Source organism: Tupaia chinensis, unplaced genomic scaffold (genome assembly GCF_000334495.1).
Source record: "Tupaia chinensis unplaced genomic scaffold, TupChi_1.0 Scaffold000475_1, whole genome shotgun sequence".
NCBI lineage: Eukaryota > Metazoa > Chordata > Mammalia > Scandentia > Tupaiidae > Tupaia > Tupaia belangeri.
The window spans coordinates 182316-196888 of record NW_006159984.1 but is presented as its reverse complement, the minus strand read 5'-3'; the positions used below and the strand labels follow the sequence as shown (position 1 = coordinate 196888).

General features: G+C 36.2%; 1 protein-coding gene across 13 annotated transcripts in view; it reads left to right on the top strand.

Annotated features, from left to right (window-relative positions):
* GPR174 (G protein-coupled receptor 174) overlaps nt 1–7383 on the top strand; it is a 62313-nt gene extending 54930 nt beyond the window's left edge. For 9 of the 13 annotated variants that reach the window (XM_027774726.1, XM_027774724.1, XM_027774721.1 and 6 more), the window contains 2 exons: nt 2118–3298; nt 3349–4284. In XM_027774726.1, the coding sequence (XP_027630527.1) occupies nt 2656–3298; nt 3349–3707 (1002 nt within the window). In that variant the 5' untranslated portion in view covers nt 2118–2655 and the 3' untranslated portion in view covers nt 3708–4284. The other 4 variants (XR_003550601.1, XM_027774728.1, XM_027774729.1 and 1 more) reach the window with 4 other exon arrangements.
* Nucleotides 7384–14573: the final 7190 nt, after the last annotated feature.

Below are 14573 nucleotides of genomic sequence, written 5' to 3'. Positions count from 1 at the left end.
TGGGGCGCCCGCCCCTAAAAAAAAAAAAAAAAAAAAAAAAAAAAAAAAAAACCTAAATAAGAAAAAATTATAAAAAATTATAAAGTATGTTAATTATGAGTAATGGGGAAAAAATAAATACAGAAGAAACATGGGTAGTGCTAGAGGAGAACTGCACTTATTAGTAATATTGTAACCAAAAGTTTATATTCTTTGACCAACATCTCCTCATGTCCCCATCCACCCAAACCCTGGCAACTACCACCCTACTGTCAGCTTGCATGAGTCCAAATTTTTTAGATTCCACACATACATGAGATCATAAAGTATTTTTATTCCTGTGCCTGGTTTACTTCACTTAGCATAATGTCCCCCAGATTTATCCATGGTGCTGCAAATGACAAGATTTCTTTCTTTTTGATGGCTAAATGACATTCCATTGTACATATATACATCACATTTTCGGCATGGATCTGTCAATGGAAATTTAGATTTTTCTTCCCATAGCTTGGCTATTATAAATAATACTACAATGAATATGAATGCCAATATATCTGAAATAATGATTACAATTTTTTTTGACTGGATTATCAGAAGTGGGTGTGCTGGGTTATACAGTAGTTCTAATTTTAGTTTTTCAAACATTTGCATAGTGTTTTTCATAATGTTTTATACCAACAGAGTACAAGGGTTATCTTTCTTCACATTCTTACCTTTACTTCTTATCCTTTATCTTTTTTGATAATAACTATTTTAACAGGTATAAGGTGATGTCTCATTCTGGTTTTGATTTGTATTTCCTGGATGATTAGTGATGTTGAGCACCTTTTCATATATTTGTTTTCCATAACCTAATTTTACGAGTCACCTAATCAAAATAACTACTTATGAAAATGTTTCAAAAATGTATTTCAATCTGGAAAATGAATTATTTTAATTTTGACAACTTTTTTACTATCAGTGTTATTCTTTACAGTCTTGCTTAACTGTATTTTATAACATCATATAACATCAGCTTTCTTTATCTTTTGTATCTATAAATCACAAGTATTTAGTCTCTTCAACTTGAATGCATAGTTCATTTCACTCATCAAGCCTCTTAAATAAAGTGAGCACCATACTTTTGAATCAAGAATGCTATTTTACTTGCTAAGCAGTTGAAGCAAAATAATAATAGCAATTTCCTTAGAGGCTGAATCAAACATACTTTAAACCACGTGGGTCTGATAATTCACATTGGTTTGGTAATCCAAAGCCAGACATTTTGTAATTACTATTTCATTTTGATTCTTCCCACATATCTTTAAAGTCAGTTAAGTCCTCCTAGATTTCAGCAGCCTTGAGACAACTATCCAGGTCCCTAAACTAAAATTTGTTTACCTCAGAAGAAGGGTCATAGACCCATCTGAGTCAGCTTCCTAGAGATGTGGGTTCTCTATTTTAGTGCTATGATCTGTTGTCTTGGGTAATTAAGAAGTAACTAAATGACTCATATAAATGGAGGTTGATTTCTCACTTGTTTTTAGACATCTGGGAAGGATTTGGATCAAATCAGTGGCCCCCAAATGATGGTTCAAGGATAAATGATGGATTGATTATATCAGAATCATATGGGAAGCTTTTAGAAAATACAAGTTTTGGACTCTACCCCAAACATACTAAATCGGAATCTCTGGAGGAAACACCCAGAAAGATGTATTTCAAAACAAAACAAAACAAAACAAAAAACAAAAACAAATAAACAAAACTTCCCCAGATGACTCTCTCAATCAATGAGCTTTGTGAAGCAATGGTCTTTATTGAAGAGTCTCAAATGTTAATATGTAGAAAAATAATCTGGGATAATTCTTAAAATGCATATTCTGACTCAGCAAGTCCCTAGTGGGACCTGAGATTCTTCTGAATTTATAATCAGCTACCAAGTGACGTTGGTTCATGGATTTTAAGTAACAAGGGGCTAGATTACTTCCTCCTGAGTATGCTTTCCTAGGATTTTAAAGTGCCTTGTAGTAACTATAGCATATCACCTTCACCTACACCAAAATATTCTATACAAATAAAAAATTCTTCTATACATAGACTTTTCTTTTTTCAAAAGTGTGCCAGACAATAATTGGTTTATTTTCTTTTACTTACAGCTCTGCCTTTGTTTTCCACTTTCAGCTTTTGATACATAGCTGAAAAAGTCCTAGAAATTTGATCAGTTCACATTAATCACTGATGAATGGCGGACCCACTGTGCACTAATGAGAAACTTTCTTCTATGTGAGTCAATAAAAGAAAAAATTAGCCTTCCAAACACCTGTAAAGAAATGGCCATCATTCTGGAATTTGAAGAGCTTCTATATGGCGCATTCATCATTCAGATGAAAGAGAATCAACTGTCATGAAGTCCGAGAAGAACTTATAACAAAGTAGTGAGAACAAGTAGAATAGCTTGTCATCTGTTCTTGTACATAAGACTTCCATGTAGATGCTGTAGACAAATCCAAAGCAAACATGAAGACAGATCTTTGAAAAGTCCATAAATAACATGTAGAAGCCCAGATAAATGTGCTAAGATTATTTTACATTCAGTCTCTTCACTCCATGGACGACAGTAGGAAGAACAGCAGCTCACTGTGAATTTAAGTTCTGAGATACTATTAGGCAAATAAGATTTCTCTGGAAAGAATCATGCCTGCTAATGACACATGTATCAGGACAGATGGAGATAATACAGATTTTCGGTATTTTATCTATGCTGTGACATATACTGTCATTCTTGTGCCAGGTCTCATAGGGAACATACTAGCTTTGTGGGTATTTTATGGTTATGTGAAAGAAACCAAACGGGCTGTGATATTTATGATAAATTTAGCCATTGCTGATTTACTACAAGTTCTTTCCCTGCCACTGAGAATCTTTTACTACTTGAATCATGACTGGCCATTTGGGACTGGCCTCTGCATGTTCTGTTTCTACCTGAAATATGTCAACATGTATGCAAGCATCTTCTTCTTGGTCTGCATCAGTGTGCGGCGATTTTGGTTTCTCATGTATCCCTTTCGGTTCCATGACTGCAAACAGAAATATGACCTATACATCAGCATTGGGGGATGGTTGATCATCTGCCTTGCCTGTCTACTCTTCCCTCTCCTCAGAACCAGTGATGACACTTCAGGCAACAAAACCAAATGTTTCGTGGATCTTCCTACCAGGAATGTCAATCTGGCCCAGTCTGTTGCCATGATGACTATTGGCGAGTTGATTGGGTTTGTTACTCCCCTACTGATTGTCCTATATTGTACATGGAAGACAGTTTTGTCACTGAAAGATAATTTTCCTGTGGCTCAAGATGTTGGGGAGAAGAAGAAAGCCTTGAAGATGAATATCCTGTGGCTCAGGCTGTTGGGGAGAAGAAGAAAGCCTTGAAGATGATTCTAACCTGTGCAGGGGTATTTCTAATTTGCTTTGCACCTTATCACTTCAGTTTTCCTTTAGATTTTCTGGTCAAATCCAATGAAATTAAAAGCTGCCTAGCCCGAAAGGTGATTCTAATATTTCATTCTGTGGCCCTTTGTCTTGCTAGTCTGAATTCCTGCCTTGACCCAGTCATATACTACTTCACCACTAATGAGTTCAGAAGACGGCTTTCAAGACAAGACTTGCATGATAGTATCCAACTCCATACAAAATCCTTTGTGAGTAACCATACCATTTCTACCATGGCAACTGATTTATGCTAAATAATAATTATAAAAATTTGAATGTGGCCCTAAATTCAAGTACAAAATAAGACTTTTGTAATACCTTGAGTCATGAGAAAGTACTCAGGAAGCACTCAGTGTTTCAGTTATCTTACCAATATGGGGGATTCACATATTCATGACAGGACCTATTTGTAGCATTATGCTACACTATAACTGATGTTGCCATTCCCATGTAGAAATTTGTCATAAAGTCTTTAAGACTTAACCTATAAAATTTCAGCTATACCTTATAAACATGTGTTTTCAACTAGAGTCAGTAGTTTTACCTGTGAACCTAAAGTACAAGGAGGTTATTATTAGCTTGGGGCCTCCATAAGCACTGTTCTAACAGGCACCGAATCTCTGTATTCAGAGGAAATGTAGTTGTCTATTTATACTAGTAATCACAGTTTACAATCCAATATCATATTTTTGGTTGTATTTTAAGTAAAGTGGACAATTTATTTATCTTTCTGAACAAAATTGTATAAACATAAGAACTTTTTTTTTAGAGAGATTTTTGCTATCGGGCATGTGTACTAACCAGAGAGACAGAAAGATAGCAAGAGAGAAAATGAAAAATCACCCCCCAGAGGGTATGGTCATGCCACAATAACTTCTTCTCCATTCTCGTCTCACAATTTTGAGCACATATGCATATGCACATGCACCTGGCATGAGTTTCAAGCTACCAGGTCTGGGACTTATCCTGTGGTTGGCCATGTGGGAATCCGGTGCCTTAACCGCTTTGTCACCTGCTGGCCCCAACATAAATTTTTATCTACTAGGCATGATTACATTCCAGAATTTGAAGAATAACAATTTTCTTCATGTCTGTGTCAATGTGAAATATCATCTGTCATATCTGTTCATAGAATGAAAATCTGAACTCAACTTCTTGGTATATTTAAGCTAAGAACAAAACACAAATTCACATACAATAATACTCTGTGTATAAGATGCCATATTGAATCTACCTAGGGAAGGTAATTTACCAAAGTTCATATAAGGTTACCCAAGTGGCCTCTAGGCCCAGAAGAAAGCAGGTAAGTAATGATTAATTCTGGCTCTCTTAAACTATTTCCAAAGAACATCTCAGGAAACATATGAACCTGACTAGCAGAGGAATTTCCACCATACTCTGAGTGACACTGAGGTAACTGTCAGGTTCTGAACATCCTTAACTTATAGAAGAAGCAATGCACTAATTAATCACAAAGCTTAGGATGGAATGAAAACATGAAACAAAATTGGGTACACCTCTTAAAATTGTCACCACATTGTACTTCTGACTTTAAGCTAGGCGGTGACTGTCAAACCATATACACAAGTCAGAGTAGGTTTTAGAGGCAGTCACATGGGTCATAAAATCTACTTTGAATTTTCTGATCCAGCTTGGCTTTAGCCATACCATTTTCAATCCTTCATAGCTAATCCCCCAGTAGCTGGGGAAGTTATATCTTTCACCTTTTGAGAAAAGTGCAGACATCTAGTTTTGGCAGCCTTTGGAGCCCGTTATAAGGCCTGCCTACTACCTGATAGTTTGGTACTATCATGTAGGAAACAGATCTAGGATATAAATAGTAATTAAACCTGAAGTCATGCATATTATAATATTTTGAAATATGTTTTAATAGAAAGCTCTAACTTTTAAAAATGCTCTACTTAAACTCTGTGTGCTATATAATGAAAACACATTCTACTTCTCCAGAAGGAACATAGAAACCAGTCAAGGACTTAATCACATTAAGAAGAAGGGATAGTTTTTGGCACACAGTTATGATACTAATATGTTTAGGGGAAAAACTGGTGAAATCCAAATGAACTCTAAGATTAACAGAAAGTTTTCTAAAATTTTCACTGTTGATTTTGCTTCTACTTTGTTATTTAAAAAACTTATTAGAAAACTGACTTTGTGCTGCTAGCAATAGTGTATCTATGTATCTCCTAATTATTCATTGTAAGGTACATGTTTTGAAGGTTTAAATGAGTTTTACATGAGTGTTAAGTTTTTACATGGGTGTTAAAGTGTTTTTTATAGGGTAACTGTAACTGTGTCTGGTGTGTTTGAGTTAAAGTGATTTGTGTTTGACTGTAATTTTGTGTTATAATGGTATTATAAGTAATAATTTTGTGGAATTGTGAACCAATCATGGGTACTTGTAATGAAAGAGTCTTGTCCATACTCTGTGCTTACTGTTTTCTAGATTAGTGTAAATTATATGACTTAGGGTCACTTTGGGAAACTATTAATTTACTTTTATTCACATATTAGTTTCACTTTAAATATATCTATTTTTTTAATGAGAAGGGGAAATATTTTCAGGTGGTTATGACCTTCTTAGAGGAATGGTTGAGAATAGAGCTCATTTGTTATGCAGCCTATTTGTATCATTCAGGGAGAGGACAAGTGTTCAGTGTTCTTACACTGTGTACGTAAGACCACTACACTCCGTATGCCTGCCCATCTAGGTTTGTATCCAGTGTTCTGATTTCCTTTATCTACAACCTACCCCATCAATGTGTTTTATCTTCTGCTCTGCCTTATTGCTCGTCTAGGCAGTAATCTGATCAACTCCATCACACTAAGGTGCTAATAACTAATGTTAGTTTAATATTAATTTACTTAGGGATGTCTTAATTACAGGCTTGAGGACTAGGCATTAACCCAATGTTGTGATTTTCAATAGAAGAATTATAGACATTGAGGTAGACAAGCTGTGATGGAAAATAGTTTGAAGAAAGTTTTACAGCAGTGCCTTTCATATTACATAAAGTAAGTGACCACCTACTTTGCTAGTCATAATAGGGATACTAAACTCTAAGAATCATATCCATAAACATGGCTATCCATTTCTTAGATATCTTCTTTATTTTCTTTTTTTATTTTGCCTTTCTCCCTTCCAACTCTGGACCTTATTTCCAGAAAGTCTGCACTAGAAGTTTAGTACTGTTACATCTACTATCCAAACAGCAGCCTCCTCTCTGATCTCAGTTCCTTGGAAAATATTCTCTACATATATCTCATTTGTCATTCTCTGTGTTGCATAAAATTGGTAGGCAAAGAGTAAATACTCTCAACTGTGATAATGTACAATTCAAATAAATAACCTCACATGTCCCGTATAAAACTGTTTGAATTTTTATTCTGAAATGCACACATAATTATTACAATAAGAAATTTAAATATGGGTAGTTTCCATATTATTATTATTGTCATTACTGTTATTATTATATTCTAATGATTTATAAGTTTTTCTGTCATTCAGTTAAGCAGCTACTTTTATTAACTGGTAATTCCATAAAGAAGAGCCATTTGCACTGGGAACAACAGATGAAGCTACCTTGATCTGAAAGTGTCCTTCAGTGGAACTCTTGTGCAACTTTATTTTATTTTAACTTTTTAATTTTACTCCCCAGATACTGTGAAAATGATGCATTTGGAATTTATTTACAGCCATAATTTTTAATATGCATTTTAATAATAAATATTATCTCTGTAATTATATAAAAATTTTCTGCCTCCAAAAGTCAAATGTGTACTCACTCATTTCTTGCAGCTAACTGATAGATTTAAGGGCCTTTTTTAGTGTCCTTATGCACATGAATAAAAGTTCCCTGAGGGACCAACAGTTGGCATAATAGCTATGTCGCTGGACTCCCATGTAGTTGACCATGGTTTGAGTCCTGGACCTGATGGCTTAAACTGGGTGTGTGTGCATGCATGCCCAAGATCCCTAGAGGAGGATGGAGGAGAAGGGATTGTGGCATGGCCATCCCTTCTGGGCGGGGAGGGTGATTACTCACTTTCTGTCTCTCTGTCTCTCTGGTGAGTGCATGTGCCCTATAGCAAAAAATTCTCCAATAATAATTTTAAAAAGTCCCCTGAGACTACTTTCTTTTACCTTCTCTTGGTGAGATACATTCTATTCTCAAAGGAAAAGGTGGGTCATTCTCCCAACACTACTCCATTCATGCTCCTCATTCCTATCATATATAGATTATACTATCCACATGCCAGTAAAATTCTTCCCTACCCTCACTATGACCTAGTTTACCTAAACAACTTAATGTCTCATATTTGCAATGAGAGTGAAAAAAACAACTTCCACTCTACCTTTCTCAAAACACCTATGTAAACAAACAAAATATGTGAAGTTAGGAAAATTGTCTCTGGTCTTCCCCTCATTCTAGCTCTCTTTCTTCTACTTTAGCAATTCCATCTTCATCTCAGTTATATCCCCAGTGCATTTAAGAAATCTAAGTGTCTTCTCTAATTATCAAGTTGCTAGGAATTATACACTTTGACTGTTGCAGAAAGATTTCTCTAGGTAGTGGCAAAGGGAGACTTTTCTAAGAAAAATGCTCTGGTAGAGCTGAACGAAATTATGGGCTGTAAGTATGAGACCTACCTCATGTTTCAAATGACTTCAAATCTTATAGGACCTCTTCTGTGTCCTTCTGAAGCCAGCCCAAAAGTAACTTCACTGCTTTCATTACTATATTTTTCTGGATTGGTGGGAGTGAGGGGAAGTAAGAGATAAATTCTCACATAAATGTGACTGTTTTAACTTACATATTCTCCAGTTATTAAATAATACAATGTTTGTGTATGTGGGAAAGAGCGAGTTCTAACTTTTTTATTTGAGACAGAGAATTTTGCTATAGGGTGTATGTGCTCATTAGAGACATAGAGACTAAAAGCAAGAAATCATCCCTCAAGAGGTATGGCCACACCACAATCTCTTGGATTTTAGGCATGCATGCACACATGCCTGGTGTGACTTTTAAGCTGCTAGGTCCAGGACTTGAATCACCTCAGCTATGTGAGAGTCCAGTGAGGTAACTATTACTAGATGGTCCCAAGTTGTAACTTTCTTGAACTTCACTTAACAATTCTTCAGAAAAAATTCAGCCTTAACAAGTGCTTGATTTTGCCAAGACCCTATTTTTTCTATTGTTTGTTGAACAAGCTTCTTCAAAATTCTATTCAACTACTCCTTACTGCACATCTCTGTTTCATCTATAATCATAGCACTTATTCAAGGCCTTCTCACGTTTGCTTTTTGTTTATTTGTTTGTTTGCTATAGGAGGCATGTACTTGGTGGCAGAGAGAGAATTAATCAGAGAGAGAAAGAGAGAGAGAGAAAGAGAGAGGGAGAGAGAAATCACCTCCTAGAAGGGATGACCTCACTACTTTTCCTTCTCCATTCTCCTCTCAGATTCTGGTCATGTATGCATGCATGACCAGCATGTTTTTCAAACCACTAGATGCAGGACTTGAACCACACTGTCAGTCATGTGGAATCCAGCCCCCTTAACTTCCTCATCACCTGTTGCCCCCACATTTGCCTTCTTGTATCTCTTCAAAGAATAATAGATCAATGGTTCCATGGAGTAGGCTGTCATTAGGTCTATCCCCTGACCCTAGTATCTTATTTTGTTGCAAAATCTGTTTGATTATGATTTGAACTCATAATAGTGAGATTTTTCAGATTTTTTTAAATGATGTTAAATGTTCACAATTTTTAAGAAGAGTAGCACTCATGCCTTTTGAAATACTAATATAATAAAAGGATAAAAAGAAACAAAAACAGTTTGAAAAAATATTTTTCATGTTATGGGCTCTTGGAATGAAAGCACAGAGCAAGTAGTCATACTATAAACTCCCTATCTAATCTATGTATAAAGGAAACCATGAAATACTGGGTTTAAAATGGTCTGAAATCATATTACTATCCTATGTCACTAAGAAAGTTTAACTTTTGCACTGAGATACATGTGTGTGTGTGTGTAATGCTTTTTACTATGAAAAAGTTTGAACATATTCAAAAGAAGAGGAATACACTGACTCCATTATTTAGCTTCAACCAGTAATAACACTTGGTCAATCTTTTTCTATGCCTGACCCACCCCCTGCTGAAGATTATATTAAAGTATATTTTAGACAATATATAATTTTATCTGTGAAGAACCTTAGTAAGTTATAGTACCATTTAAATAAATTATCTAATGTATGAACAAATGTGGTAAGAAATAAAAGCTGATTTTAAATATTTTTCAATAGTGACATCAAACACTAAATTCCAAGTGGAAGAATTTCGGTTTGTTCAATCAGAGAAAGTTCCAACTCAGATAAAAATATCTATTGGGCTGATTCTGTTTCCCAAAGTTGGGTCTTCCTTCTACAGCAGAAGTGTGATAGAGACTAATGGTCAAACCAGTTCAGGGATTCCTTGGTTCAGATTTATTAGGGCTCCATGGGAAGTAGTCCAGTACATTCAGCTCCACTGAATGTAAAAGTCCTGATACTAACAGATTGCATTCCTATATTTTAGTCAAAATAATCCACTAAACAATTATACAGTAGTATTAGAATGCATGCACATGCTCACTGAAGCTTATGCTATAGTTATGTGAATTCTGCTCATAGATGGGCAGCTAGATTTTAAAGTTCCCTCCTGCCTTTCCACATTTTCTTCCTTTGAAACCATTCTTTTACATTAGTTAAGTTATGGGTTCAGCTGTGGTTAACAGAGTTGTAACTTACACTGTATAGAAACATATTTCTTTCATGTAAATGTCATTGCTAGTAGGGTGACTCTTTTTTTTCAAAAATGTTTGGGGATCTAAGCTCCTATCTTTTTTTTTTTTTTGGAGAGATTTTCACTATAGGGCGCGTGCGCTCACCAGACAGAGAGAGACATAGAGACAGAAAGTGAGAAATCATCCCCCGGGGGGATGGTCACGCCGCAATCCCTTCTCCTCCATTCTCCTCTCGTGATCTTGGGCACACACGCACATGCACCCAGCGTGAGTTTTAACCCACCGGGTCCAGGACGTGAACCGCGGTCGACTACGTGGGAGTCCAGCGACATAGCCATTATGCTAACTGCTGGTTCCCTAGGCTCCTATCTTGTAACACCAACACTTCTTGGGTGCTTACCTAATGTGAATAGTGCAAGGTATTGTTAAAAACATTAATCGGGAGGCCATTAAGCTAAGATGATTTCAGTGTCTTTGGTCCCTACATAAGCAAACTTAAACCCTATGAAAATGATCAAATTAAATTAAACCAATCAGAGACTACCAAATATCTTTCAACTACAAACTTCCAACTCTAATACAGGAAGTGCCTAGCTATAGCCAATCAAGTAATTTTTTCCCATTGCTTCTGCATTCAACTTATAAAAGCCCACTGCTGATGCTGCTAAAGTGCAGTTCTCTAAATTTCTGGTTCTGAGTGCTGCCCAATTCATAAATAATTATTTGTTCAAAAGAACTCTATTAAATTTAATTTGCCTAAAGTGTTTCTTTTATTGGTATCTTATAACATTCACAGTTCAGTTAGTAGGATTGCTAAATGGACATGGGAGGCATACTTGTTTCCTTTAAGTAAATGGCTGAAAACTGTGAATATCCTTTCTGCTTGGAATCCACTGTCTAGAAATCTACGTATCCTGGCCAAGCTGTAAAGGAGGCTAGAAATTATATTTTAGATGGTCATAAGCTAAGCTCAAAATTATTTAATTATGAAATAAGTGGAAAATATATATGAGAATATGATGTTTATTCTCTGTCATTTGAGCAATACCAAAGGTACTAAGAATGTCATCTGACCTAAAAATACCATTTAATCCACAAACTCTAGCAGTGCTTTGTATGTTCATTCTATTTTATAAAATCACTGCTTCCTTCTAATGGAGCAACACCTTCTCTTCTTCTTTAAGGTTATCCAAACCATCCAATGGCATCTGTACCTATAGCAAAAAGAACAGCAGCCTCTGAAAAAAAGTAATAGTGGTGGTGCCTCGGCAGTGTATGTACAAGGCTTAACATCAAGATTGAGAATCAAAGAGCAGGATAAGAGGAATGCATGCACTGATCAGTATCCCATTGGTGTTTTTATAACTCTGTTACCTAAGGGGAAGCCACACTTCCTTTTCTGCTCTTCCATGGATGAGTCAACTCTGGTGCAGAATATAACATTGCCCTTAAACTTAACTACTCTATGAGATTAAAATCACTTCAAAAATGTTTTGTAGTATTTGTTCCCTCTGTCTAGAGTGTTCTTCCAATAGCTGTTTCTTTTTTCAAAGTCCTTTAGCTCTCAAAGTTGACTATTCTAGCTAAAGAGCTCCCCACTTGTACAGACATAAGGCCATTTCTCTTTTTTTCTTTTTTAGAGATATTTTTGCTATAGGGTGCATGTGCTCATCCGGGAGACAGAAAGTGAGAAATCATCCTCCGCGGGAGTCGGTCACACTGCAATCCCTATTCCTCCATCCTCTTCTCAGAATTTTGATCATGCACGCACACAGACCCAGCCTGAGTTTTAAGCCACCTGGTCTGGGACTGAGACCACAGTAGACTACATGGGAGTCCAGCAACATAATCATTACACCATTTGCTGGTCCGTTGTTATATCTAATATATTACTTTGAATTCTTTTCCTCATGATTCCTTATATTCTTGTTTTTTGTTTTGTTTTGTTTTTGGGGGTTTTGTTTGTTTGTTTGTTTTTGTTTTTGTTTTTTAATAGGGCGCGTGTGCTCGCCAGACAGACAGAGAGGGACAGAGAGACAGAAAGTGAGAAATCACCCCCCAGGGGTGATGGTCACACCTCAATCCCTTCTCTTCCATTCTCCCCTTCGGATCTGGGGCACACACGCACATGCGCCCGGCGTGTTTTAAGCCACCTGGTCCAGGATGCGAACCACGGTCGACTACGTGGGAGTCCACCGACATAGCCATTATGTTAACAGCTGGTTCCCATGATGCTTTATATTCTGTAATTATTTTACTTATTTATTTTATATCTGTTCCATTTCTACATTAGATTTGTTCACCTTTATGTCTACTATATCTAGACTGCAGCATAAAAAACACTCAGAAAATGTATGTTAAATGGGTGTGTATACAATGAGTATAAACAAGTTGAACATCGTTTTCCAGCATTCTCTTTATGAAATGTTGTACTATTGATGTCTTATAATTTATAATATACAACTGCAGTTTATATTTATGATGTTCACCTAAGCTCTTAGATGCTATTGTATCCATTATATTTCTCTAAAATATAGGTAGTCACCTTTTATTGTATGTGCACTTCTTTGTGTTAGTGTGGTGAAATAAAGAGGATATCCTGTCTTTGCTCTGGGTTCTTTGCCCAGAGCTTCAATAAACCCTTGGAATTTTCTGAGTGATAGGGTGTGTTTGTTATGATAAAGAGGTGATTCATGGGACACGGCTAGATACCTTCAGGATGAGGACTAAAGCTAGGCTTTAGCAAGTCACCATAGAGAGGCCAGAATGTGATGTGGTGGTTAAGGGGCTAGACTCCCACATGGATGACAGGTTCAAGTCCTGGACCTGGTGGCTTGCTTTCTCATTTTCTTCTTCTCTCACTCTCTCTGTCTCTTTGGTCAAATTAAAAAAAATAAATAATAATAACAAATAAAATTAAATAAAGAAATAATTTAAAAACAAAGTCAACATACAGTACAACCATGCTATTAGGGGGTCAGTTCAACTTCCTGGGAGAGAAAAGAGGCTGGAAATTTTGTCCAATCACATAGCCAGTAATTTAGTCAATCATATGTACATAAGGAAACCTGGATAAAAATCTGGAACATCAGTCTCAGAAAAGATTACTGGTTGCTAAACAGAATGTACCAGAAGGTTGACACACCAGCTCCACTGGAATAGAAGCTCTTTCAGGACTTTCTTGGGTCTTGCTCTATATATCTCTTCATTTGGCTATTCATTTGTATACCTTATAATAAAATAGTACTCACAAATGTATCATTTTTCTTGAGTTCTGTATGTCATTCTGATGATTTATCTAACCTGAGATGGTTGTGGAAAGTCTTAAGTTTGTAGTCAGCCAGACAAAAGTGCAAGTGGCTTGGGCATACCTGAAAGTTGTAGCTGGCGTCTAAAGTGTTGACAATCTTGTGAAGGACTTCCTCTTGTGAGCTCTTCATTAACTAAGTAGTTAGTGCCAGAATTCAATTGACTTGAAGGACACTCAATCGGTGTCAGAGCAGCATGGAATTCTCATTATCACTGTGTTTTCATTCCCAATCAAATAGTACCTATGAATAGCAAGAGCATGCCTATTAACCTGTTTGGGAAAGCTAGCAGAGAATTTATAGAACAATTGTTGCAATTGCTGTATTCTCTCTGGCCCTTATAATGAAAGGATCAAAAATTAAGAGTTTATTGATCTTATCATTGTCATTTCCAGTCAAGTTAATGGGTGAAATAAATAAAACATAATATAATGAAATCAGTAGTTTAACCAGTAACCAGTAGTTTATCTAAAAATTAACCAGTTGATTTGATGGCATCTAAGAACCTAAATTTGGTTTCTTGCAATGGACACAGCTCTGGATGAAAATATTAGTCTTATTTTTTATGAGAGATTTTTGCTATAGGGTATGTGTGCTTGCCAGAGATACAGAGAGAGATAGAGAGACAGAAAGCAAGAAATCACCTCCCAGGAGGTATGGCCATGCTGCAATCCTTTCTCCTCCATTCTCCTTTAGGAATTTTGGGCATGCATGCACACACACTTGATGAGAGTTTGAAGCCACCAGGACTAATGGCCATCAGCCATGTGAGAGTCCAGTGACATAACCATTGCACCACCTGCTGGTATCCAAAATATTAGTCTTCCAAAAGGGATTATTCTTCACTTTTTTTTTATAGTTTAAAACCTTAATATCCTTGCAGTAAAAACGAGCCCTTAGTCTTTGTTTTAAGATGTCACATCACATTTGGTTATATTACAAATCTGTCTGGGTATAGTTTTATTAAAGCCCACAGTTTAGTCAAAATGTGTTCTGAGAAATCTGGCC